Below are 25,562 nucleotides of genomic sequence, written 5' to 3'. Positions count from 1 at the left end.
TACTTAATTTCACCCAGTTTTATCACAATTTTACAGTTTCTAGCGGGAAAAAATTGCTTTATATTTGTCGAAACCCCCCCTCTCCTCCACGTGAGATTGAGCTCGACCCCTCCCTCCCCTAAACGCCTCTCGTAATTTATGGACGCTCCTGTAAGGGCGACTAAGATAAGCCCTTCCCGTCAAAACCTCCAGCTGAGCGGTGAAAGTCCAAAGTCGAGTAAAATAAAACTGAATTAGATTAATAAACATTTCAGGTATTTGGAATTAGGCGCGTTTAGTTGGAAATCAGGCCCTGAACATTGAGTTTTAAATAAATCATGCGCTTTATAATCAGTCACTTCGGGGACTTATGTCCAGGTTGATGACTGATCTTTTTATTGTCTTTTAATTCTACACTTGCCGTTTTATCTTCTTTTATTCTTTTGCCCTTTCATTGGGCTTTTATAAGTGTTGTCCAGGCTTGCCCTGTTTAGGTTTTATCTTTATTAATAAAAGAAAAATAGTGGGACTTACGCATTTATTCAACTTTTCCATACAAATTTAATTTGTAATTCTAGCGGTATTATATCCCCCGTAGTGCCTAGCGGGTGAGGGGGTAACCACTCTTAGAAAGTCTGTACACCGGATTACACTTAGATTACCACTGCCAAAGGCAGGGACTTCAAAGATTACGCGTAATCCCATTAGTACAGTCAAAGGTACGGCTCTGTACACCGATTACGCGGAGTGATCACCCCCTTGCTAGCGGGACGGGGGTATACAAATTAATAATTAAATGTCAAAATCCCCCCGGACAAAATCCCCCCAAAACTAAGAAAACAATAATACATGAAACCTAACCTAACCTAACCTAACCGTTGAGCGCTCCGCGCGCTAGCCTTGATATAACTACCTCTATATAAAATCGTTTTCCCTATGAGAATTGGAGTATTTTGTCCGGCAACGGGGGGATTTTGTCCGGGGGGGGGGGAATTTGTCAGGGGGGATTTTGTCTCATTACCGCAAGAAACAGTGTAAAATTGTGATAAAACTGGGTAAAATTAAGTAAAACATGATTATCCACTGAAATATGCCTAATCCTACACAATACATGTAACACCTTTGCGCATAAAGAAATAAATCCAACGCAAAATAAGGCGGATGCACACATAGCCTTCGCGCACGAAATTTCGCTGGCAAATCGCGTCGCGTCAATTGAAGTCATGGCGCATGGGCGAGTGCGCGCGTGCGCGAAAATTCGAAGGCGAAATCGCTTGCGAACCGTATGTGTGTTTGGGCCTTAACGTATTTACACTAAAAATACGAATTTTTAAAAATCTCACGTGATATTAGGGGGGGGGGGATGTTGAAAAATGTCGCGCATTTAGTGAAAATTTTATTACTTTGTTGTTTAGTCTTTCTTTAGTACCATTGATTCGGAAATATAACGCTGTCAAAATTATATTGTTAAAAAGTAAAAATATGTATAATTTAAACGCATGTATATGTATATAAAATATTATTTGCGCATATTTTAGAATTAGTAAAAGGAATTCAAATGATTTTTCAGTCGGTCATTGGAATTTAAAGTCGGAATACCTCTCCCAATTAACGTAGTGTCTAATACAATTCCGACATCTACTATCCCAGTTGAAGACTCTACAGGGGAGGGAGGGGGACGAGTCAAATCTCGGGAGATCTCACTTAGGGGGGAGCGGGGTCGAAAAATCGCCTCACGTAATTAATGGACGCTCCCTAGGCTCTACATTGACGGACCGGTAGAAGGGGTCGAATTTGGGGGCTCTTCAACGGACTCAACACAAGTCATTTGGAAATTCAAACTTGAGAATTGTTAGCTCTCCCAAAAGTTATTAGGAAGAATCATCAGAAGGAAATAAAAATACGAAGTTTTCTGAAGACGGTTTTGTTATGGTACCGTACTTTTATTACGTACAAATCAAAAAGACCCCAGGCGAACCCGGGTATTAAAGCTAGTAAATAAATAAATAAAAGGACAAACTTGAAGACTTATGAATTAACAAGCGGCGATTAAGTTATATTTCGTCGCTCTCGCTTGTACCAAAATATTTTTATTGTTAAAAACTTGTTATTAAAATAAGCTGATTACCACTCAACTGAATAAAATATATGATTTAATATAATATCATGATTAACATAATAATCATAAGTATTACTGAACGATGTCGGTTAATGATATTAATGATAATCTGTCGCGGGGTGATTGCGTAATCGGAGGATTAGAAACTGCGAATTCGTCGAAAAAATTATATCTACGAATTATATACCAGCCAAAGCACTTTTAGGTCTCAAATTTGAACAATTCTTCCTTCAAACACCACGGTAATGTTTAAAATTTGTCCCGATTTAACTTACAAAAATCTGTTCGTCAATAGGATGAATGGTAATTGCCGAGACAGACTATCACTAACTAAAGTAGCATTAGTAGAATAGGACGTGTCATCCTTATAGTTATTACGTTACTTATGATAATATGTATTAATATAAAATTGCAATTATAATTATAAACTAAAATTATGTTACGTATTTTAAAGCTAATAATATGGTAGATAACTATACTACGTTCTAAAGTATTACTCGTTATGTTAAAATGTAGCTTTTTTCGCTCGGCTTTTTCATAATTTAGGTAGCCATTTACCATAATGACAATTTTTTTCTCTTCTTTAAAGGGAATAGAACCTCCAACGCGTTCTTTATGGAAGACCCCATCAATTTCCTTTATTCCCTTCACAACTAGCGATTATCAGCGCCGCAGGTGTGAAAAGCCGTGGGAGGCAGCGGACAATATTGGAACCCTCGGAGGGCGACAGAAATACCAGAGGTTATATTCCCTTTAAACGTGTGATAGACAAGAATTCGCAGAAGAGCGCTTCATACTATTTAAACAGCGAAATTTTAACAATTTATTTAATTATAGTAGGTGGAAACTTTGGATTTCACGAAATTTATCGATTTACCCTGTTTCAATGCATGTTTCACACCTTCCGGTTTGCCTGTACTATCATAGAGTTTATATTATTATTATAAACTCTATGGTACTATAAAGGTACGATTTTCAGGAGCCACGGCAGTCTGCCAGCGCGATTTAAAAAAGTCGTAGTTTTTAGGGTCTTGATATTCGTGTTTTTTATTTAAAATTATTTATCTATCTCAATTTATATTGTCTTAACATATTCTGCTTACAAAACATTGACATTTTTTGTAAGAAACATTTTTTTGAAAGCTGTTTTATTCAGTAACCGCGGAAGTACTCCATGACTAGCTCCTCCTACGACTAAAGCCTAAAGAACCCTACATTACCATGCAAAATGGGGATGCATTTGGCCCTACCTGTCGCCCAATTCCGCGTCTCCTGCTTTTATTTAATTATGTAGCTGACATGAATATTGAAAGCTTAATATGTGTTTTTATATTTATTAAAAATTCATTCTTCTGTCCCCTTCTGACAGAGGACGGAAAACACAGCGCCATCTTCATTATAGAATTTGTATTGTAACAATAAAATATGCTACCAAACAATTTTCTTATACTGTAATAAAACATCATATTTAATTACGACCAAAAATTAAAATAATCTTGCTTTAGCCACAAGCGGGCGTGACACGTAGGAGGTTTACCTCTGCATAGTTACACTTAATACATTTCGGATAAATGGGACTTCAGTGATACCAGGGCCGGATTGGCCGGATTAAGACTTTGTGGGGCCCTAGACCCAAGCTAATTTTGGTGCCCCTTTCCGTGGCGATCGAGCGAGACGCTCCCGCAATTTGTAATTGACAAATGGATGGAAAATACAATTTCAATGTAGACTTTAATAAATGATATTGCTTTACATAATTATGGGGTATACGTGGGGACAGGGGTGGGGACACCCGTGGCGGAAGTATTCCGACCACCCGTTGGGGGATTGGTGGTCGTCCTCACACGACCATCCACAAACTCTGCCTCCCGGACGCCTGGGATTACAGGAGTGAGCCACTACTCCCGGCGAGCGTTGAGCTTACTGTACGCTTTTTTTAACTTCCGGTTTCTACGTCATGTTGCTCAACGAAGTCAGCGGTCGGAGGCATAGAAATCTCAAAGGTAACTAGAATGCTGCCGCCTACGGCCGAGCTTGACGCCAGTTCGCCTTGATCCTTCAGCCAATGAGAGGCCGTAGAGTGGTTCCACCAACAAGACGACTCTTCATCGTTTCGGGCTCCGGCAATCCGACTCCTGCCCTAGGTGTGCAGTGCCATAGCCAACTAAATATGTATTTAGTTGGCTATGGCAGTGCGGGAAGACGACGCGCATGTCTTGTTCGTTTGTGTCTCCTTCACGGAACCACGAACTTGAAGAAGATGGACCCGCGAAAACTTCTGCACGGTCCTGGGGAGTGTCACAAAACACTGCCGCCGCCCAGGGAACCCAGCCTTCTTAAGCCGCCACTGATATCTGATGTGTTTCTCTTTAAGCGCGTTTGTTTTTACTATTTTGGCTGGGTAATTTTTCTCCGTGTGCGCCTGGTGTGAAGGTCTTGTTGCTACGTGCACCAATCCCCGCTTTTTGTTTTTCTGTCCCCCCCCCCCCTAACAGGATTATGTTCGTAAAATGAAATTTTGCATGTTTTTTTTTTCTAACAAGAAAAACCACTCAATTATCATGATAATATTTTATCTTTTTATTTCACTGTACAAATGGAGGAGGGGATTATTTCTATTTTAATTAGGCGACAAATATTTACAAAATACAATAAAACTGTATTTTGATGTTTCCTACAGAGGAAAGCCTATTGAACAATGCTCAAGGCAAAAATAAACTTGTCCACTAAAAAAAAGACACTATTAATGTGCACATTGCTTAACGGAAAATTTTGATACCTTTATATATTCTTATATATAAACTTTTAAATACGTAGCCAGGCCATTAAAGAGAACATTAGAAAACTAAACCTAAATTTAAAATAGGCTGATAGTTAAATTAATCAACAATACTTAAATAATTTAAAAAAGGGAAAAATAGTTTTGGCCCTTTTATCTTGGTTCAAATTAAGGCACAGTCAAGTTTTTTTTTAATTTATAAAAGAAAACGTGAACATTTTAGGGGTAATAAATTTATCAATTTCAAAGAAACAACAGCATCCAAACTAGACTCGGAAAATGTCACAAAATGATGTCCTATTTTTAGTCAATTTTTGTGGACTGACTAATTAATGTGATAAATGAATTCACGAAATACATTACATAGCGATTGCATAACTGACAGATAGAACCGCTTGAGGAATAGATTAAAGATGAAATGTTTAGCTCAAAAAAATTTAAATGAATAGGGGGGAGAAAGATGATTTCTAGTAGTTTTGATGCGCCCAAATCACCACTCTGCATCTCCAACTGCTCTTTGAAAGACATAATCTCTGCCTTGAAGATTCATTATACCATCTTTTAAATGGAATTTCCACCTATTACGACTTCTAGTTATCTGAAATTGCGTAAAGTAACGAAAAAAAAAAAGGATTATTGATGATTTAAACACATTTACCAGATAAATATACAAAAAAGGAATGCTTACTTTATCATACTGACATACAACAACATTATCAGTTTCAAAGAGCTCCGAAGGGTCATCATCACTAACATCATCTTCAGAGTTTAAAGGATCCTTGCAATTGAGGTGGAAATAAGATTAAGTCTCAAACACTGAAAATAGAAATTCTTCCATTCTACCTCTTCCTCTCCAATAAAATCTTCTTCATTTTCATTCTGTTCGTCATCGTTGTCATCATCATCAGGAAAATCCTCTTCTTCATCATCATCGTCACTTGTGTCATTAGCTCCGTCCAATTGAATGATTCCTCCTCCTGCCTGAGAATGGGCTCCTTGTTGACTAACTTGTGCAGCTTGATATTGTCCTTGGGAGAGAGCAGATTGTTGTAAAAGACTTGCGGCAACTTCAGGGGGAAGAGCTAGTGTGGCAGCAGTGGCTGGGGCTGACTGCAATCACGGAAGTTTTCAGTTAATTTTTGGTTTGGCAGCTGTAAAAATTACTATTAAGCTATATTCTAACCATAACGGACTGTAATCCTCCTTGACCAACTTGGGCCGGAAGCGTGATTGTGACTTTCTGGGGAACTGTCAGCGTAACAGTCTTTTGATTGTCACCCTTTAAATACTTTTAATTAGTATTAGTATTATTATATTCTTCTATTCTGATCTAAAGGAAGAAATTTACCGTTTCATTAGCTGCTGCTGATGCGGCGTATTGAAAAAGAGCTTGTTGTATGCTAGCAGGTTGAATTGTTAATGGATGAGAAAGTTCTGCAAGATCATAATTATAAATAGTATACCAAAAGGATTATTTCTTAGAGAAATTTCTAGGGGTGCACATCCACTGTTTTTTGGGATTTCACTTGAGGCCCAAGTTTGGGAAAGTTAGACTAGCTTGAAACCTTTAAATGGTTTTAATATGGTGGAAAGAAACTAGACAGTGCAATCTGCCTTTAAGCCATGTAGACTTTTTTCATAGTGCCCCTAGTTATTTAAAAGGTTGAACTAGGGTTATCCGAAATAAAAAACACAGTATTATTCCATTTTCAATCAACAAAAGACTTAATAATTCCAAAATTTTTGTTTTAGTTTTACAACTATTGTGCATAAAAATTACTTATTTGGGTAATTGACACCTCAACAACTGCATGACACGGGATTCAATCAAGTCTACAAAAAACCCTCAAGTGAACTCTCCCAGTTTCATTCCTCCATATTTTCTAGTCCTATATAAGTACCCAATTTTTGAGCACTGGCCACCTCTAGAAATTTCCATTGGCACGTACGTCCTTGTCTATTCTGAGCGGATAATTGTTGAGATTGTTGCTGTTCTAAGGCTTGAGCCACAGCGGCTTGATGCTGTTGTTGTTGTTGATTAGCCCGTGCTTGAGCCTGTTGACTCTGAGCAGTCTGAATGGGAGCTTGTTGAGCCGGTGCAGGTTCTTTTGGTTCTATAGCTTTCGAATCGTATAATTTTTTTTCCCATGTCTAGTTTTGTGATAATTGTAATATGTAGAATAAAAGCGTTAAGTTAAACAAATGAAATTGTCAATTTTAACCTGTTTCAACTCAATCAGAAACTGTTCATCCACTCCCTCATCCAAAAAGGCTTCTCTGACATTATTTATTACATCCTCTATAACACTACGATACAAGTTTGGCTATTTGAAAGAAAATTTTTTAAGAACTTTACTCAAAAACTGTTTGAAAAACATAACCAACAAGTTTAAAATAAAATTTTCACTCTATTCTTAGTGGGAGACTTAAGCTAGGCGTTCAATGCAACTTCTTAACTTTCACGTCCAACTTTCTCACAGAGATGAGGCACGTACAAATTCAGCATGAGTTCGTCATGTAGTTGCGTCGAACGCCTGATTTTTACATGCAAAGCAACACGAAGGAAGAAGAATAGCTAGTGTTGGAGACAGATTGGTAAGCCTATTTCGCTTGTTGCCAGAACTACGTTTTCATAACAATGAAAGATAATATTTATGAAGTTTCTTAACAAATACTTACCACACCGGTAGCAGCCATTTAAGAAAAAATACCGTTTGAATGAAAAAAACTAATATTTCTTTATCATCTGCCGAGCTAAGGTCTGAGGCCAGCGCTTCTACCAGAAACGCGCTGGTGTTCTGACTATTGAAAGAATCGTCCAATCTTCAACCCCGTTCAGCCTCAACGACAATGTCAAAAATGCCGGACTTATCTCAAAAATAGTAATTGGGCTATTTTTTATCAGAATTTCAATGAAAATAAAGTTTTTGAAAAAAATCAATTATTTTAATGCGAATTCCTTTACGTTCTCATGGCCTATTTTTAATTTTAACTACATTACAAGAGCGCTTTGAGAACTTTTAAAAGAATGAAAAATAAGTATCCATAAAGTAGGTGGGCTTGTACCATATAGTCTTTGGTTTGCACTATAATATTTTTATGTTTTTTCGATAAGAATCTGGCAGCACGGCTACTTCAATCCCGATGCCTTTACATCAGAGCATTCTGTGAGGTGAGCATTTTCTGATTACTTTAAGCTTGTCACGATTATCAATTAATATATCTATGTAAAATTTTCATAATCAAGTGCTGCTTTATTCTAACCAACCTTAAAATATGTTCGTTCTAAAATAACGCAATTTTAACTTTCATGAAATAATCCTCAACTCCAATCACTCAATAGTGATTAGTGACTCTGCAAAACGTAGTAAAAAAAAATATCAAATACCTATTTATGTAATTTTTCTAGTTGCTGCAAATCTTGAACTTTGTAAATAAATAACCGCTGAAATGTTTGACTGGAAAGAATGGGTTGAGTACATCCTCAAACTCGCAGCCGAAGACCCGTGGCAGTTTATCTATTACGTTTTGCTCTTCCTTTCACCATTTTTCTTGGCAAGTGCTATTCTATCGTGGAAGCTAGCAAAACATTTAGAAGCCGAAGAGAAAAGGAAAAAGGCGAAATCTAAAAAATCGGCTAATTTGGTAGAAACAAGACGAGCCAAATCTGATTAACAGAATGCGTGTCTAACTTCCAAGAATATTTTTAACTCTGATCCAGGTCTATATTAACCGAATTTCATTTGTTATCATCGCATTTTGAAAAAAACTAATTAACCATAATATCATTGTTTCATTGAAAATATGCGTAATTTATTGAGATCCTTAAATACGAACGAGCTAAGGAAATTGTCCTCAGCTATTTCAGAACCAAAAAATAAATAATCTTATTCTTAACACTATATTTATAGATGGCTAATTTTTATATATATAAATTGTTTTTAATTTTTAAATAAATGTCAAAGAATATTGAAGCTTTTTGAAATGTGAAAGCATTGTGGTTTAATATACCTTATTTTAATATATATAATATCTTTAAAAACCATTTACACCTATGGCAATCATTTGCCATTCTTAAGCATTTATAAATAATCAAATCTACCCATTAACTAGTTTAAAGCACCCAAGTCATCTCTCATTTTTTTGTTTTCCTGGTTCAACTTCATACTCTTCATATTTAGGAAATGGCCCTTAAATGAAAATTGAAATTATTTAGGGCACAATCAAGATGAAGCAAAACAGCATACTTTTCTTTGAGTCCTCTGTTAAATCAATTTCTGGTGGTTTTTCAGTGCTATCCTTCTTTTCTAATTCAGCAGCTTTGATTAAAGTTTGTTGTAAATTTTGAAAATTCCTTTGCACTTCTTCTATTATAGGTGGTATCTGCCGTCGTCCCCTCAGCCAAGCTAATAAAAAACTGCTTAATAACTTAGAATTAAATTGAACTGAAATATTCACCTTCCCATTCTGCAGGAATTTCTTGATCATATTTATTTTTGACTTTGCCTTCAAAGTAGCGTTCTGCTCGTCTCCTGCCTTTTGAGGGAGCTACATAAAATTCAAAACTTTCAGGAGAATGAAATTAAAAACTGTAATTAAGCATTAAAAATTATCTAAAACATAGTAAGGTGTCTAGCGACTAGCGACAACTAGTTTAGAGAAGATGCACCTGAAGGCTGAATAGACGCGAAACTTTTATTATGTTATAAATAATTTTTATTATGTATTTATGGTTGTTGTTTTTAAATTAATTCTTTTGATTTTATACCCAAGTAGCCTAATAACTTTTAGCTTAATACAAAACTTTCGCCTGAAACATACAAATCTGAACAAATAACTAAACGTTATGCTTACCTGCTGGTATTTCAAAATATGTATTTCCAAAATGATCTTTTCCAACTAAAGATTTAATTTACTAAAATGAATACCCTCCTAATGTAAAATTCATTAACTGTATTTTACCTTGATTAGCTGGAATTCTTTTCCTTTTCAAAGAATTTATAAAATTAGTGGCGATCATTCCCAATACGGACCTGCCATTTGAAGCCATTACAAAGTTTTATATTTTGAAAAACAAAGATCCAGAGCTTTTCGACTCTGAACAGTTATGGCAACTATTTTTCGCAACTCTTGAACGTCACGCGAAGGACGCGACGATATGCTACACGGTCAACGGATGGTTCGGCTTTCCCCGATTCCAGGGGTCGCGGATGCTGCCTCAACGTTGGTGCGGTTACTTAAGTGGACTCCGGACATCCTATTAATCGGGGTCAAGTTATTTGCCATCCAGATGGTTCTCTCATTGAATTGGGAATAATACTGCTAGAATTACAATTACGATTTCGGTTGCCATGGTTACGCGGGACCTGTTCTGATAAGACTACGAAATTCATCTTTATAAATAGGCGGTAGCGCCATCTATATTTTGTAAAGTTATATGGCTAAAAATAACTCGCCGTAACTTGAGTTAAAAAGGATCGTGTTGACAGAATAAAATTATTTTTAAACAACTTCAAAGGTTTGTTTGTTAGGATAAATCATACATTTCAATTTCGCATCAGATTCGCGAAAAAAATCAATTGCCATATAGTTGCACCAACTAGAGACAGTTGCCGCCACGGTAGAACGATAAAGTTTATAAAGTCTCCTTATGGAACGAAATTGGTCCCGCACCAGCCAGATTTAGTTATTCCCATCTCAATGGGTTCTCTCCTACGCGTCCACACCATGGTCCACACATCTGAATTCACCTGTAGTTGTCTGTTCCGACACTAAAAGCCAAGGTTCCTAGAAAAAAGACCCTTTTCAAACGAGAAAATATAAAGGAGAGAAAAGGGGAAAGACCTCGACTTATTCCCCGAAAGAAACGTCACTGGATGTAAGACAACAAGTCGTCCCTGTTCCTTTTTTTACAAGAATTTGAATCTTTGACTGTGCACGTGCGAGTCAGCCACACTGAGGCTAAAACCTGTTGGCAGGTGGGATTCATTACAATGGTGTTCTTGATACTTCTAGCACTGGTCACTTGACAGCGGAATTTAAGAAATGTAAAAGTTCTTTGTCACTGATTTCAATAGATATACATCTGCCTCTATTGTTAGCCCCAGGAATCCATAACGCTACTTGGAATGAATAACGGCTTCGATTCCCCGCCGTTGTGGCGGAACATAGTAGGCGGAGCTTATAAGCCTTTGTTTGTCACTGAATTTGACGTCATTTAAGGCGGTATAAGCGTTTTTAGCCCCTCCCACAATGTTCCGCCACAAAATACCACAGGGAATATGGGGAGATACTCATTCCAAGTAGCGTTATGGATTCCTGTTAGCCCCAAGAACGTTTTTCGAAAAAGGAACAGTTTCAGTCTTCGTTTCTTCATGGAAGAAGTATAGAAGGAACGGCGGCCAGAATAGGAAAGCCTGTACCGAAAATGTTGTTGTCTTCCCCCATTTCAACCCCCTTTGGTTAGGGCACTCAGTCCTTAATGCACATTCTTCGACGCGCATCACGTCACGAAGCGGAGTCTAGTCAGCGACACGTTTTTGGGGAATTTTGCTGGGCGCGTTCATGTTGAGTTTACCCCCCTTAACCCTCATTCTCCATATCCTGGGACCAAAGACCCGAGCCTAGACCCCCCACCGGTGGTTCCAGGTAGTGGCCGACTAGCGGGCGGCCAAAAAGAGTGGTCGAAAAGACCGCGAAAAAGAGTGTCTTCCGTGTGTTTGTGTTGATCTTCACAAGGCGCAAAGGCCTAATTGATTTACATTTTTTTAAATAGTTTTAAGTTTAGCTTATAAATAATTATCTACAATGGTAAACTACACAAAATGTTGTTACACGGGTTTTAAAAATAGCAGTAAGATTTACAAAGAACCTTATATGAAGAACGTTTCATTTTTAACATTCCCTAACCCAATATAAGAACCATTATAATTAAAAGTTAAATCAGCAATTTAATTTACCCCAAACTACCTAAGCCTTACACATGAAAAAAATATCCATTAAAATTTTAAAAACTGTACGCAGTAGATGACCAAACAAATAAGTTGTAACTTACTAAAGAGCATTGAATACGGACATTCAGACCAATAACATAAGGTAGGATGCGCGTGAGGGTTGCGCAAACGAAACTTGATGCCCGGTAAAAGTATGGGGGGAATGAACAAATAGGGGAATTTCTAAAGCTTTTTGCGACAGGTTTTTTAACATGAGGCCGCCGTTCCTTCCATGGTTTCTTCTTCCTTCGTATGTTTAATAATTAAGTGTTTTATTTATAAATATCATAACTAGGACGTTGCAAAAACCGAAAACGGAATTTTCAACAAATACTTGAGCGGAGCGAGATGCAAATCCGGTGGTTAATTAGGCTTAGATTAATTAAACTCTTGTAGAGAAAGGAAAGCGAGATAAATCATTTAGTTTTTAAAGATTACTCTTTATTTCAATTCGTTTGCATTAATGAGTGGAGAAACAGTTATAAGATGCGGGGAACGACTTGCCGGTGTGGAATCTGAGGTCGACGTCGACGTGGCCCATTGTTTAAATGTTCTTTTACGTAAAATTTCAAAATAAATTTTTAAACGTGTTTTTTTTTTAAATAAAAATATAAATTTCAAAACTCATTTAAACGTTTTGTTTTTTTCGGTCAATAAAAATATAAATTTAAAAATTCATTTAAACGTTTTGTGTTTTTCGGTCATTGTCAGCTGTTGAGTCTTTTTAGTTTTACACGAGCCTAGTATAGGCTAGAGTAAAACTCCCGTAGCCGCTACGGTCCCCGCCGCCGCCGTTCGCAAACACGCCGTTTTCGAACGCCACGGTAGGATTCTCACCGTCCGCAATAACGTCGTTCTCTTACGCCACGGTAGAATCCTCCTACTCTCGCGCTTTAAACCAGAGAGGGAAAGGCCGTAGAAAGCTAGCCATATGCTGCTATAGTTATACCAGCTTTTCATCCCTAAAATTCACGCGGTTTAGACAACCAACAACCTAGCAAGTCGGGCAATCGGGATTCGGCGATCTTCTGGCATTTCCGTCTCTGGCGTTTTGGCGTTTTCGTTCGCACACGGTTTCCGCAACAGCGCTTGCCTCTCGCTTCCATTCGGGTGGGGGAGGGTAAGATATGGCGACTCTCCCACCGAGCGCTCCTATGTATTGTTGGCGACTCTTCGGAGCCCAGCCATTCTGTGGAATTTGGGAACTATGCTATCACCTTCCCTGAGCCCCTAGGTGTGAAGGGAGGGGAGGGGGCGGCATGGGTTTTCGTAAGTGCATCTCTAAACGTGGTGAAATCGCTTCTGTTGGTTTTTTAACCCTTTAGCCCAACCACTCTGGGTAATTTTTGAAATTGTCACCCCTATATTTCCCACAAACCTATTTCGAGCGGTTCCCATATTACCCACAAAAATATTTCGAGCGGTTTTTCTCGACCGTTTATTTTATTTGTTCATGTTTCCGTTACCGGTTATACTACTATTCGTGTGTTCGTAAAGCTTGGCTCGTGTGAAACTATTATTTGGGACTGCCGGGCCCACTTGTTTCCCCTCTCGTGGCTCCGTCAGACAGCAATTTTCTGGCGCCGGCTCTTCTGGAGTCGTTTTTCCCCCCAACACGACCGATTAACCACTCTTTCCCTTTCGACTCGTTTTCCGAAACCCCACTTTTTTTCCCCCCAATTCATCGCAGTGAGAGAATACCATTTTTTTTTAAAGCGCGGAACAATCACCCGTTTTTCCCTCTCGAGTCGTTTTCCGAAACGCCCCTTTTCGTTTCATCCAATAGCTTCTCTAGGACCGGACAGCCACTTTTTCTGCCAGTTTCCACAGTGAGAGCTACGCTCGCTCGCTTCGCTCACTCGCTCCGCTCAATTATTAGTGTTTTATTTGTATATTTAATTATTAACAGTGTTTTATTTTTATGTTTAATAATTATTAGTGTTTTCATTATATATTTAATAATTAATAGTATTTAATTTATATATTTAATAATTAATGGTATTTTATTTATATATTTAATTCTTGATAGTGTTTTTTATTTAATAATAATTTAATAATTAATATTGTTTTAAAAATAATTACAATTAATTATTTATATTTAATAATTAATATTGTTTTAAAAATAATTACAATTAATTATTTATATTTAATAATTAATATTGTTTTAAAAATAATTACAATTAATTATGTATATCAAGTCAATATTGCTTAAGAAGTCAACTAATAATATAACTATTGCAAAGCGTTGCTAAAACCTGGTGCTGATTAGATGCGTATTTTACTTTACTATCGTAGCATTTATAATGCTCGGTATCTAACGTACACATGGTGTTGCCAACTTAAAATGTTTTTATTTTTAATTTAAATGGTCCAAACTAATTAAAATAGGTTTCAGAATTTTTAAGACAAAGCTAAATATTTTATGTATGCTATGTTTAATCTATTCTTATTAAAAAAATAAACTTTAAAGTTATATTTATAATTCACTGATGACCAAATTCGCGAAAAGTATTAAAGGGACTTGAAAGTGGTGGATATGCAAATTTTAGTTATGACGTAGCGAGGGGAAGATGGTTTGGGGGTCAGCAAAAGGAAAGGTGATCGTTTCGTTTGAAGAAAAGTCGCAGAGAAGCGCTGAGTCTGATACAGCGGCGGCGGTTTTGTCATATAACGTTCCGCGTTATCCGTTAGGCTATTTTCGAGTTCTTTATTCTCACATTTTTGTGCAAACCTGGCCACGTGCTCGCGTAATTGTAATGGCAGAAAATAGTAGGAAAAAGAAATTGGCTGATGGCGAGAAACCTAAAGTTGCGGAGAGTAACAGGACCAGAGTAAGCCTTTTAGGATCATATGATATATTTCTATCATTGAAAAACAATTGGATCGAAAAATGTGTTGGCCATACACCTAGTTCCAGCACGGCAAGGCCCATATTTCCCGATGGGTATAAAGATGATTCCTCTATTTATATTAGAACCTCAGCTGCAAATTACGTTCATATTACGGATAATAATATGATAAAAAAACGTGATTTCAGGTCTAACGAGTTATTTTGCAAACACCTAATTTTTATCCATGAAAACTTTTGTAACTTTTGCTACTCTCCTACTTCAACATCTAATCCTCCGAATGTTATTTGCTTTGATCAATCGATTTTGTTGTCAGATGATTTAAGAATTTTCAAAATTATCGCATTTTGTTCTGATGATCTTGTCATTCCAATGTCGACTATTTCTAAAAAGCAGATTCCATTGGGACTAGACCAGTATGAAAAATAAATGATTTTAGAATTATCATGATGGTTTTATTACAGTTATTGCTCTTACATCCCTAGGTCTCCTGAAAGTATATATTCAGATAAGAAACTGTTGCTAGGTTCATATAATTCCAAATTATTAGATACATTTCAATTATCCAGGTATTAAATTTTCCTTGCGTAATCATATTCTTCAAGTTGGTTAATAGTTTTGTGTAATTTGTTAGATCAGAGGTTCTATCAGCTCCGATTTCAAATAATGGCAATACTTTTTCTAACCGAACAAGGTATGTATTCGTAATAATGATATAAAATTATTCACTTCTACAATATTTTAAAAATTTAATTATAACTAGTACGCCAAAAACTTTCAATTATCGAGAAAAACTTCAAAAGGCATTATTGAAGTTGTCGAGTACGGAGAATTTGTATGCTATTTGCAAAAGAAGAAAACTGTATGAAGAAAATATCACGTAAGGAAAATAATAAATTTGTCTAGTTTTATAATAGTTACCTTGCGGCTATTTGAATTTTTAGTCAAAATAAACAAACCTATGATATGGATAGTTCTCCTGCCGCTCTATCTGGAATATTTGAAGACCAGACTAAAACTAATACCACGATTTTAAACTCCGAACCAACTATGTAAGTGTATTGTAGTTTGTAGAATTTTCTCTGGCATGGCCTAGGTTGATTTAGTATTTTAATTAAACAGGGTTGAAAAAGCTAAAGCAATACTGAGCCAAACACCTACCCATGAAAATGTAAATGAAAGTTTTAACACAAGGTATGTATAATTTAAAATATTTGTTATTCTTACTGCTGCCATAAGTAACATAATAACAATAAGTATGACAATTAGCACAAAGTCTTATGAAACTGATTTTCAGAGTGATTTCGTAATCAAGGTTTAGTTCATCACAGAGCCCCTAGTGTCTAAAATACGCTGGAGCTGAAATATACTACTACCAAGGACGATAATATACTACTCAGTTCGGTTGCGATTCCAAGTGTGAGCTGGGAGCGAGTGGCATTGTCGAAAAAATGTTTCCTCCAAAAAATTTGCACAATATAGTGTCATATTTATAGTTATTATGTTATTTAGTCAAATGTTGCTGGAAGTCTTAATTTTCATTTAAATTTGATTAATACCATTTGTACTATGTCAGCATGGAAAAATCTCAAGAGGAACTCATAGAAACACCAAATTCCGCTAATTTAAATGCTAGTTTCATCTCCAAGTAAGTATTTATGGGAGATATGGTATGTTAGCTCAGTACATATGTCACTGTAAAGTTTTTTTATGCAGTGCAACATTTGGCAGTCCTAATAATCCAAATATGCAAATTGATGACTCTGTATGCCAATCAGAAGTTGACAATAACAAAGATTTGACATATTTCACACCCCACTGCTTTGTCGAGACGGAAAAACTAATCTCCTTAGTTGAGGCCTCTGTAAATACGAAATGCATGGTCAATGGTTGTGGCCGGAAAGTTCGGCTACAAAAATATTTTAAAGGGGCAAAATTTTACATCTCTTGGAGGTGCAACAGAAAGTCAAATGCACATAAAGGTTTATGGACTTCTGCGAGCGAGGATTTCAATCTAAAATTTGCCTCTTGTGCTTTGTATTCTGGTAGCTCATTTTCTAAGGTTTGTATAACCAAAATCTCGTTGTAGTCAGGGGTAACTTTACCATTATAATTGCAATAATATTTTAAATAGTTGCAAACATTTTTCTCTCATCTTGGAGTGCAAACCATGAGTTACACTTCACTCTATCAACATCACGAAGAATCCTGTTATCCAGCTATTTTGCAATACTGGGATTCTGAACAAATATCATTGCTTTCCCAAATTAAGGAGCCACTTATTATCTCATGCGATGCCCGTAAATAAGTCCTTTTAAAAAATAATGCTGGTGTTATGTTGAGATCTTCTTTACTCTAAATCGATTTTACCTGCTACTAAGAGCTTGAACATACGAGGGTTGTCTACTCTTTAATAGTAGTAGCAGGTAAGGTGTTTTATAATAAAGACATGGTAGATTTCGATTATTGCTCTACTCGTACTCTAGTAAATTAACTAGTTTTAATGTATGGTTTTAATTAATTAACTAGGTAACGATTCTCCAGGCTTTTGCGCTAAATTTTGTACGTATACAGCTGTTTGTGTAAAAACAAACAAAATAATTGCCATTGAATTTGCGGAAAAAAGCGAAACTGATAACAAGAGTGTTAATATGGAGCCTCTTTGTTTTCGGAAATTAATACAGAAATTAGAAAAGCATTGCCCCGCGGGAATTGCTGAGGTTGTAACAGATGCTCATGTCCAAATCAAGAGCATTTTAAGTAAGATAAATCAAGGTTAGTTAATTAGTAAAACCTAAAATGTTCTTCTTAACAGGAAAAGAATATCCTAACATTAAGCACTCTCATGACATCTGGCATGCCGCTAAAAATATGAGAAAAAGGCTAGTAAAAGTAATTACTAGGTCAAAAACATGTAATATTGGTACTACTATTCCATATTCTTTTGATTTCCAGCTTAGCAAGGAGCGAGGCTGCAATATTATTGAACGATGGATTGATCATCTCATAACGCATTTCTGGTGGTCAGCGGAGAACTGTGACCAAGATGAAGACACAATGAAGGTTAGTAATTATACTTTTGTTATAAATAATTGGTAATTGAAAAAATGCTTTAATAGAAATTGTGGTTAACCTCTCTGCATCATGTGACTAACGAGCACAAGTGGGGTCTTGGAGCTTGTGCCCATGGCGAGTTAGATGATGATGAACACCGTGACACGGAATGGCTAGACTATGAAAGTGTTGCCTATCAAAAGCTTCGCACCTTGATTTGTGACAAAGATTTCTTAAAAGATTTCCATTTCTACGAAAATTTTAGGCACACTGGTTCACTAGAATCATTCCATTCTGTTATTTTGTCATACGCATTGAAAAAATTGCCATTCGGGTAAAATAAATTACTTCAAACAGTGTAACTGTTTTCGTAACAATATTTAATTTTTCAGCTACAAGTCATATATAGCACGGAACTTATTAGCAGTTTTGGATCACAATATGAATGTCAACCGTCCTCAAGCTAAAAATAAAAATGGAGTCTTGAGGTAAAACTATTAGGAAACTTTTTCATTTTTGATTCCAATTTAATGTTTATGTATGTAGGTACAAAGTAAAATGTTCTAAATCTACCGCTAAGCGCTCTGCAGTGCCTGTGAAAGTACCAAAAAGCACTAAACATTCTAAAGACCTGTTAGAATTAACCCTGTCTAAAGAAATTGTAAGGACAGCCCGTGACATGTTTGATGATGTTGTATTGGTCAGAAAATCACTAGCTACTTCTAAACCTGGGCATTCAAAACAAGAACTAATAGACATGCGGGAGGAAAAATCAAGGTTTTCTCAAGAAAGTTATCCAAGCAGAGAGTTGGAAGAATTGCTAAATGTATATGACCTTAATAATGAAATTAGTGATGATAATTCAAAATAATTGATAATTAAATTTTATTAAAACCAGTTTATTGCCATTAATTATTTTTACCTAGCCCCACCACGACCACCCCTATTGCCTCTTCTTCGGAAATTTGCGGCCGTTTCTTTATACCCAGTGTAGATACCAGTAGCGCTGGGATATCTTTGCCTAATTTTATGCACAGCACATGCTGGGACAACTTCTCTTTTCCCCCTCCCCAATGGCCCTATGTGCCAGGCAATAAAGGCTTTGTATGCAGAATGTCGGTAACATCTGCTGTTATCTAGGTACCGGATATTACCATCATCATGTCTGATTTCCATTATTATTTGTAAAGCTGCGCGGTTGAGTATGAGGGCATCAAATGGTCCATCAGTTATGCAACCAGTCCCCCTACAAAAGCAGATTGGTGAAATTTCATCCTTTTAAAATAAAATAAACTTGCCTTCTTTTAGTGCAGCATTCTCTCTCTACTGGGGCTGGCATGTCTCTACAATTTCCACAATTGCACCATGCAGGCAAACCCTCGGGATCCCCAGCTGGTGGTTCTGGAGGGTTTGGTAGGGGTTGTTGCCCAACGTTCACAATGTTCTCCGGCCCAACTTCATTTCCATTAGGTTCTGATGGCATGTTTTCCCCAATCATTTCATTAGGGTTGTCCAGCTCTAGTTCATGACACTCTTCTACATAATCTTCTAATATTATTTGGGGATTATCTTGTAGGATTCCGCACAAGGTCACCAATAGTCGAGTCCGGGACATCTTCGAAATCTAAGCAATTGATCCTTTATAATAGGTGAAATAAAATATATAGACACACAATGAAAGGAGAACTTACCTCTACGGTGCCCCTAACTAGGTTTTTCTTTGGTTTCTTAGTAGTTCTTTTCTTTTTAGCTTTTGGTTCCAAGGGTAAACTTTGTGACGGTTCAGTGTCCAAATATATGCTTGTTTTCCCGTTATTGCACGCGATTCCTCCATCACGACCGCAAGTACAACTCGAGTGGCACTTCCTACCATCCACTCTACAAACACAACTGTTTCTTTTCTCCGAAAGACAATTACTTTTGCATTTGCAAAACTTCATTCTAATTTAGTAAGTTAGCACACGTGGTTTCTTTAAAAATAGGGTTAGAGAGAGCGAGCCCGTCTGTAATACCTAACGGCACAAACAATGAAGGGGGAATGCCTATTTCCGCATTTATTTTCTTGTACTCTTCCTCGTGACGTACACAAAAAGGAGTTCTAACCCCTTTTTTCCTCCCCTCCCGAGGTCCACTAGCAGTATTTCGCCCCCCTTTTCTTCCCCTTGAAACGTCACTCTGACGTTTTTCAAATTCGAAAAACTCTTCAACTTTCAAGTCCCTTTCGTTCCGAACATCGAGAAATAAATTCCTCTATGTTCCGAATTACAACCTACTTTTTAAAATCTCATTTTGCTTTCTAATACGCGCGTTGACAACGCAAACTTTACCTAGACGAGCAGATGTTCGATTATCTACATGGCGCATAAAAAATATTATTTTTGAATGTTATAAAGCAATAAACGATTTTATATTACATTTAAGTTCATATAAACGGGAAAATTTGTATGTTGAATATTTCTTATATCATTTGGTAGGTTGATTCGCTCGCGTTCTACATGTCGAACAGTCTGGTCTCATCGGTGTCGTGTTTTTTTTTCAAAGCATTGATACTGGTCTTTTGGATTTATTCTTTACGGCAATCAATATGAACTTAAATTGAAGTGACCCATTATTCCGACTTTCCTATCATTTTGTCTCACACAACCTTCACAATAGCTTCATTTTCAAGCGATTTATTGCAAAAATAACAAGAGTTAGCTGAGTGGTAAATTTTAAACGCGGTTACATGAAGAGCGGCGGATGCGTTTTAAGTCAACGAAGGCGCAAAATTGTAAGACGCGTTTCGGGTACAACGTTAAAACCGCGAATACGACACAACGATTGCTCGTATGTAAAATGTTCATAGAACATTAATTTTGTTGTAGGAAATATCCGGCTCGTAATGTTCGTAATTGGGTTTATAGCCGTACATATAATACTAACGTAGATATTCGCGATAAACCATTACTATGCACATGAATATATCTAGCTATGAATATAGAATAGCAATAGCCTCTCTAACCTCCCGCTAAAATTTGGGTTGGGCTTATCTAGTCACGTGATCAATCACATCTGCTCCGACCGAGTGAGGAGCATGCCGTCATTTCCTTCAGTCTCCTGATTGGCTGAAAACGCGTCACTGGTCTCGAAAGTTGCCACCCAAATCAAATCGACATGATAGAAGGGCTATATCGTAGGGTTGGATATTCATAGCTAGATATATTCATGCTATGCACCAATTTCTCCCATAACCATTGCGCATATAACAACTATTTCTAACAGTAGGGTCATTCCATACGATTTCGACCACTCGTGTCACCATGGGTCAATCGATTTTTTTTAAATTTTAAACACAGATAGATCTGTCTAAAAAACGGTGATATCCAAGGTTTTAGCTGCAAATATTGAGAAATTTTAGAATAAACACAGTTTAACCGAAACCCCACATTTTTTGGTATATCGTACCTCGATTTCAGTACCCCTTCGCTTTAAGTTTAATAACTTTTTATAAATATATTTTATTTTAACAAAATAACACAATCTTACACATTTTGCCAAGGCCAATTCAATGGTGGAGTTTATATAGTCCTAACTAGAATTGATACCAGGTTATTGGATGTCAAAAGGTACATTTTTACTTTTGGGGGGTCTCATTCGAGGGGTTAAAGGGTCAGGTGGGCGATTGAAAGCACGAAATATAAATACACTATTAGATAGCTCTATAAAAGAGCTTTAAAATAAGCTCTTAAACAAGTCGGCCCAGGCCGTAATATTAGTTCCACATCAGTGTATTCGAATGGGCAAAGCCATACACCCTTAGTAGACACAGGTAGGCAAACTAATACAAAGCTTTTGAGGCTTTGTGATTTCTTATCGTTGGATATATAAATTGCCACCCTAAGTGAAAGGGTGGATGCCGCCCACCATCAGGAGACCCGGGTGGGCAAACTAATATAAAAACTGCTGAGCCCATGTGATTTCCTATAGTTAGATATACTATTTACCATCCTATGTTAAAGAGAGGCCACGGCCCACCCTCAGGATACACGGGTGGGCAAACCAATTCATAAGCTGTTGAGGTCATTTATTGACTTAACTTGCAAGGTAATTTGACAAAAAGCTATATTTTAAATTTCGATCTATTTGTGGTAGAGCTATAAACGGGTAGTCTTTACGTGAACTTGTAAGTTAATATACCTAAGTTTGGCGAATGGTATACGGAAAAGATTATCGAAATAAAAATTTACCTTCATAGATATAAAACAACATATGCCCGAATGCCCCTAGTTTTTGGATGAGTATGGGAGTCCAATAATTAATAATGGCGGTACGTAAGTGTGTGAAGGGAAATAGAGTCTTCAATGCTTTAACTTTTTAAGCGTGCGCGTGTTCTTAATAATATAATACCTTCTCCCGATAGTGACTTCAATTTATAATTGTTTCTCTATGGTTATTGCTTTTATTACCCAAAAGGAAGTTCGTCAGTGTGGATTGAACTCGTAGTTTGTCTTGAATCTTTTGTTTGGTGTAACGAGTGATGAAGTTTTTTAATGTCTCTTGTTGATTTATTTAAATAAGAAAATAAGTATCTCATTGTGGGGCTTTTAGAGCATTTATAAGTACATATGGGGAAGAGGGCATTTAAAATTTTCGAGCTCGTTTATTCGAGTACTCACTTACGAGCGAGGCATCTTAAGCGAGTATTCCCACCTACCACTGCTCACCACCCGAACATTTAAAATTTTCGAGCTCGTTTATTCGAGTACTCACTTTCGAGCGAGGCATCTTAAGCGAGTGTGCCCACCACCCAGCGCCATCTGCCGTGTCGTTGCTTTCCACACCAAACAAACAAACAAACAAACAAACACACAAACAAACACACAACACTTAACGACAATCCGTCCATAGCAATAGTCCCACTTCGATATATATATATATCTCGATGTGGAACTAAAAAGGGGTATTTTCCTTGTTTTTATTTGATAAATCAATAACCATTTTCTTGAAATTCAACACTTTTGAAATTTTTTATTTTTGATATCATACAAAAAATGATTTAAATCTTTTAGAAATTATTACTACGTATTTAACGATGTGTGATAAATAATGCTCGAATATTTTCTAAATCATAATCTTTAAGAATAAAGGATCTAGCCCTGGAAGAAGTCGCTGTAGGCGTTGATATTAGCAAAAATATATATAAAAACCATTATTTTTGATATTAGTCGCAAAATCAAGTTGAGAGGTACATATGGCATTTGTCGTCCCACTTAGGCCATGACAGACTGTTAACTTATGTATATATTTTTCAACCCTTAATTTTGAGTAGTAAATTGATAAAATATTTAATTGAAAATAATTGCGTGTTAAATAGAGGCATTGAACTTTTTAGTATCGCCTGTAATGTTTGTTGTAACTGAAAACTAAACCTAATCTATAAATAACTAGAAAAAACCTTATACCCTTCAGTATTGATGTTTTCTAATCCACCATTTTGGTTAGCTTGGAAAATACATAAAGAAACACATGGTACAATAAAACTTTCCGAATTTTATTTTTACCTTTTGTAATACCAAGCTCCCATAAGTATCAACACTTGCAAAAGATTCATTTTATATCATCTATAATGTGTGATAGGTTCAATTTAACCTTCCAGGAATCCCACCAAGCACTGGTAACCACTTTACTATACGCAGATTTCAATTCGGAGAGCGTAGTCGGGAGGAAAAAGTCCACCTGGAGGGGCGCGGAAGACTGGTGACGTCCGCGAGACCGTCCGCCGTTTAGTTGCCCACTACGCTGACGTGAGCCGGACACCACAAAAGAGTCACTGAGTAGGAGTACCCGTCGAACAAGTCATGAATAGCGGTGACTACCATATTATTTGAACGCGTATGTAACATCGTTAGAACGCTTTTGCAGAGGACTATTGAACTTGCCCGACGAGCGGAAGATTTTGAATGGCCCACAGCTCTATCCTGTTGATGGGATGGCAGGGACCCACCAAAGACCGAGCACCGACCCCGACAGAAGGAATGGCGAAGGTGGCACCCCCGACTCCCGAGTCCGGGGCGAGAGACCCGTCAGTGTAAATAACCGTCGCGTCTTTTTCGTAGATGTCGAGCGCCGCAAGGATCAACTGTCGCAGCGCGTCCGAGCCGAGTAGTTAGCCAGGATAGATTGTGTTCCCTAGCCAAGTTCCACGCCCGGGGCAGAAAAGGAAGCCGATTCGGGGCGAAGCGATGTTCCATGACCTCCACTTTATCCAGGCTGTCCCGCAGAAGACAGCTTGCACCGTACTCCGCGATGTGATCAAGCGATTGCTGCATGGAGCCGTATAAAGCGCGAAGGGCTTGGCCACAGGCCCAGGCCGCAATATCGTTGGCGTGTTCCCCTGGGGCAACATCTCTCTGGCATAGATGAGGGATCCCGTCCAACATTACAGTGAAGAGGATGGGGCTGATCGAGCTGCCCTGAGGAACGCCTCTCGTGACGAGGTAAGTGGCTGAGAGCGCACCATTGATCCTGACCTGATAGGTTCTATCCTTGAGGAAGTCTTTCACCCAACGAAGAAGATTGCCCGTAAGACCCCGGCGTTGGAGTTTGTAGAGGAGCGCCTGGTGGTGAACACTGCCAAAAGCGTCTTTCAGATCTAAGAAGACCGCAAGGCAGTGATTGTTCGTAGCGAGAGTGCCTTGGGCCACCATAGCCAGGTGGATCGCATTGTCGGTCACTCGACGCCCACGTCTAAAACCCGATTGCTCTGCAGGCAGAACAGACTAGACTGCCGAGAACCAGCTTCTCGTAAATTTTTCCGAGATTAGGAAGCAGAGAGATGGCGCGGTAAGAGGCGGCATCGGTGGAGGGCTTCCCAGGCTTCACAATGGGGTGCAAGACAGCATGTTTCCAACGAGAAGGCATGATGCCCTCCACCCAAAGGCTGTTATAGAGCGCTAGGAGTGCCGTTCGGAAAGCCGGAGTCGATTTCTTTATCATGAGGCTGGAGACGTTATCCTTCCCGGAGATGTGTTGCGAATGCCGGAGAGGACCTCGTATAACTCCGCTTCCGAGAAAGGGACATTGTATCTCGAAGGTGGCTGCTCCAGAAGTGGTTCAGGCTGGTATTTTTGTTCTGGGCCAAGCGTTGGCTGTGGATGGGTATCCGCTTTAGCAGACTGCGCGAGGCACTCTGCGACTTGGGTTTGATCCATTTCCCCTGTGCGTCTGTCTTGTAGCTGCCCCAGAGAATGTTATGGGCATTGAAATCGCCTAAGATTAAGACGGGAGTGGTTACATCCCGAAGGAGAAGGTCGAAAAACGCCTTAGTGGTTTTACTCTGACAATCTTGTCGACGAGAGTCACAACACCACCACGAACTCCGGAAGGCGAAGGTCGATGGACTACCCTGTCCGCACGAAAGCGTGCATAATAGCCGAAATGAAGATTGACTGTATCCGTTGGAGAGAGAAAAGTTTCTTGAAGCGCGATATTAGTTAGGTGTAAGTCACCTAGAAGGTCAAAGAGGTCCAGTAATCGAGAACGAACGCCGTTGACATTCCACTGGAGTACTCTAATCATCTCCAGTAGGGTGTGAAGTGAAGGCATCCTGATTGGTAGAGCCCTGACCATGAGGGGCAATTTGCTGTTGAACTTTTCCACAAATCTGGCGGTAAGAGAAGCCGCAAGGGATTTCAAGACCAACCGTTTGTTCTGGGTGAACTGGATCTTTTCGTAGGTTTCCACAACGGTGGCCACGATGTGCGCCACCATCAGAGAAATATCAGCAGCCGAAAAAAGACAAAGAGGTGCAG

General features: G+C 38.0%; 4 protein-coding genes across 8 annotated transcripts; 1 reads left to right on the top strand and 3 right to left on the bottom strand.

The window, feature by feature from the left end:
• Positions 1-4,689: 4,689 nt before the first annotated feature.
• TfIIA-L (transcription factor IIA L) lies at positions 4,690-7,728 on the bottom strand. 4 transcript variants are annotated; one of them, XM_090177965.1, is made up of 8 exons: positions 7,557-7,728; positions 7,100-7,201; positions 6,779-7,028; positions 6,226-6,311; positions 6,061-6,165; positions 5,721-5,987; positions 5,566-5,655; positions 4,690-5,475 (listed from the first exon to the last, which is right to left on the bottom strand). In XM_090177965.1, exons 1-8 carry the CDS (start codon positions 7,572-7,574, stop codon positions 5,368-5,370), a joined length of 1,026 nt encoding a protein of 341 aa, XP_090034091.1. In that variant the 5' UTR covers positions 7,575-7,728; the 3' UTR covers positions 4,690-5,367. The 4 variants fall into 4 exon arrangements, with proteins under 4 accessions (XP_090034091.1, XP_090034092.1, XP_090034093.1 ...); XM_090177966.1 differs by having other exon boundaries at positions 6,061-6,156; positions 7,557-7,727; XM_090177967.1 differs by having other exon boundaries at positions 6,827-7,028; positions 7,557-7,727.
• A 1,166-nt stretch (positions 7,729-8,894) lies between these two features.
• Positions 8,895-10,077, bottom strand: LOC149940678 (NADH dehydrogenase [ubiquinone] 1 alpha subcomplex assembly factor 2). Of its 2 annotated transcripts, XM_090177969.1 has the most exons (5): positions 9,840-10,074; positions 9,732-9,776; positions 9,336-9,425; positions 9,125-9,283; positions 8,896-9,067 (listed from the first exon to the last, which is right to left on the bottom strand). In XM_090177969.1, exons 1-5 carry the CDS (start codon positions 9,925-9,927, stop codon positions 9,006-9,008), a joined length of 444 nt encoding a protein of 147 aa, XP_090034095.1. In that variant the 5' UTR covers positions 9,928-10,074; the 3' UTR covers positions 8,896-9,005. The 2 variants fall into 2 exon arrangements, with proteins under 2 accessions (XP_090034096.1, XP_090034095.1); XM_090177970.1 differs by lacking the exon at positions 9,732-9,776 and having other exon boundaries at positions 8,895-9,067; positions 9,840-10,077.
• A 4,548-nt stretch (positions 10,078-14,625) lies between these two features.
• On the top strand, positions 14,626-18,674 carry LOC149940677 (uncharacterized). Its single transcript, XM_090179349.1, has 16 exons — positions 14,626-14,813; positions 14,907-15,134; positions 15,183-15,287; positions 15,353-15,412; positions 15,482-15,598; positions 15,663-15,770; positions 15,841-15,912; positions 16,295-16,366; positions 16,435-16,780; positions 16,853-17,018; positions 17,248-17,478; positions 17,534-17,610; positions 17,674-17,781; positions 17,838-18,106; positions 18,165-18,260; positions 18,319-18,674. The coding sequence occupies exons 1-16, from the start codon at positions 14,626-14,628 to the stop codon at positions 18,641-18,643; spliced, it is 2,568 nt and encodes an 855-aa protein (XP_090035475.1). The 3' UTR covers positions 18,644-18,674.
• A 16-nt stretch (positions 18,675-18,690) lies between these two features.
• Positions 18,691-19,712, bottom strand: LOC149940676 (uncharacterized). Its single transcript, XM_090179348.1, has 3 exons — positions 19,464-19,712; positions 19,071-19,396; positions 18,691-19,018 (listed from the first exon to the last, which is right to left on the bottom strand). The coding sequence occupies exons 1-3, from the start codon at positions 19,710-19,712 to the stop codon at positions 18,691-18,693; spliced, it is 903 nt and encodes a 300-aa protein (XP_090035474.1).
• Positions 19,713-25,562: the final 5,850 nt, after the last annotated feature.

This window comes from Leiobunum rupestre, chromosome 6, assembly GCF_980474605.1.
Source record: "Leiobunum rupestre chromosome 6, qqLeiRupe1.1.hap1, whole genome shotgun sequence".
Classification (NCBI taxonomy): domain Eukaryota; kingdom Metazoa; phylum Arthropoda; class Arachnida; order Opiliones; family Sclerosomatidae; genus Leiobunum; species Leiobunum rupestre.
This window is presented reverse-complemented; position numbering and strand designations above follow the sequence as displayed.

Coding starts and splice junctions, on each gene's coding strand:
- LOC149940678 (XM_090177969.1), bottom strand. CDS start 9,927: ATGGCTTCAAATGGCAGGTCCGTATTGGGAATGATCGCCACTAATTTT. Junction 9,777..9,839: donor AAGAATTCCAGCTAATCAAG/GTAAAATACAGT, acceptor TTAAATCTTTAG/TTGGAAAAGATCATTTTGGA. Junction 9,284..9,335: donor AATTCCTGCAGAATGGGAAG/GTGAATATTTCA, acceptor GTTTTTTATTAG/CTTGGCTGAGGGGACGACGG.
- LOC149940676 (XM_090179348.1), bottom strand. CDS start 19,712: ATGAAGTTTTGCAAATGCAAAAGTAATTGTCTTTCGGAGAAAAGAAAC. Junction 19,397..19,463: donor TAGTTAGGGGCACCGTAGAG/GTAAGTTCTCCT, acceptor TCAATTGCTTAG/ATTTCGAAGATGTCCCGGAC. Junction 19,019..19,070: donor GAATGCTGCACTAAAAGAAG/GCAAGTTTATTT, acceptor CTGCTTTTGTAG/GGGGACTGGTTGCATAACTG.
- LOC149940677 (XM_090179349.1), top strand. CDS start 14,626: ATGGCAGAAAATAGTAGGAAAAAGAAATTGGCTGATGGCGAGAAACCT. Junction 15,771..15,840: donor TTAAACTCCGAACCAACTAT/GTAAGTGTATTG, acceptor TTAATTAAACAG/GGTTGAAAAAGCTAAAGCAA. Junction 17,479..17,533: donor CCAAATCAAGAGCATTTTAA/GTAAGATAAATC, acceptor TCTTCTTAACAG/GAAAAGAATATCCTAACATT.
- TfIIA-L (XM_090177965.1), bottom strand. Junction 6,312..6,778: donor GGCCAGTGCTCAAAAATTGG/GTACTTATATAG, acceptor ATGATCTTGCAG/AACTTTCTCATCCATTAACA. Junction 5,656..5,720: donor ATTTTATTGGAGAGGAAGAG/GTAGAATGGAAG, acceptor CTCAATTGCAAG/GATCCTTTAAACTCTGAAGA.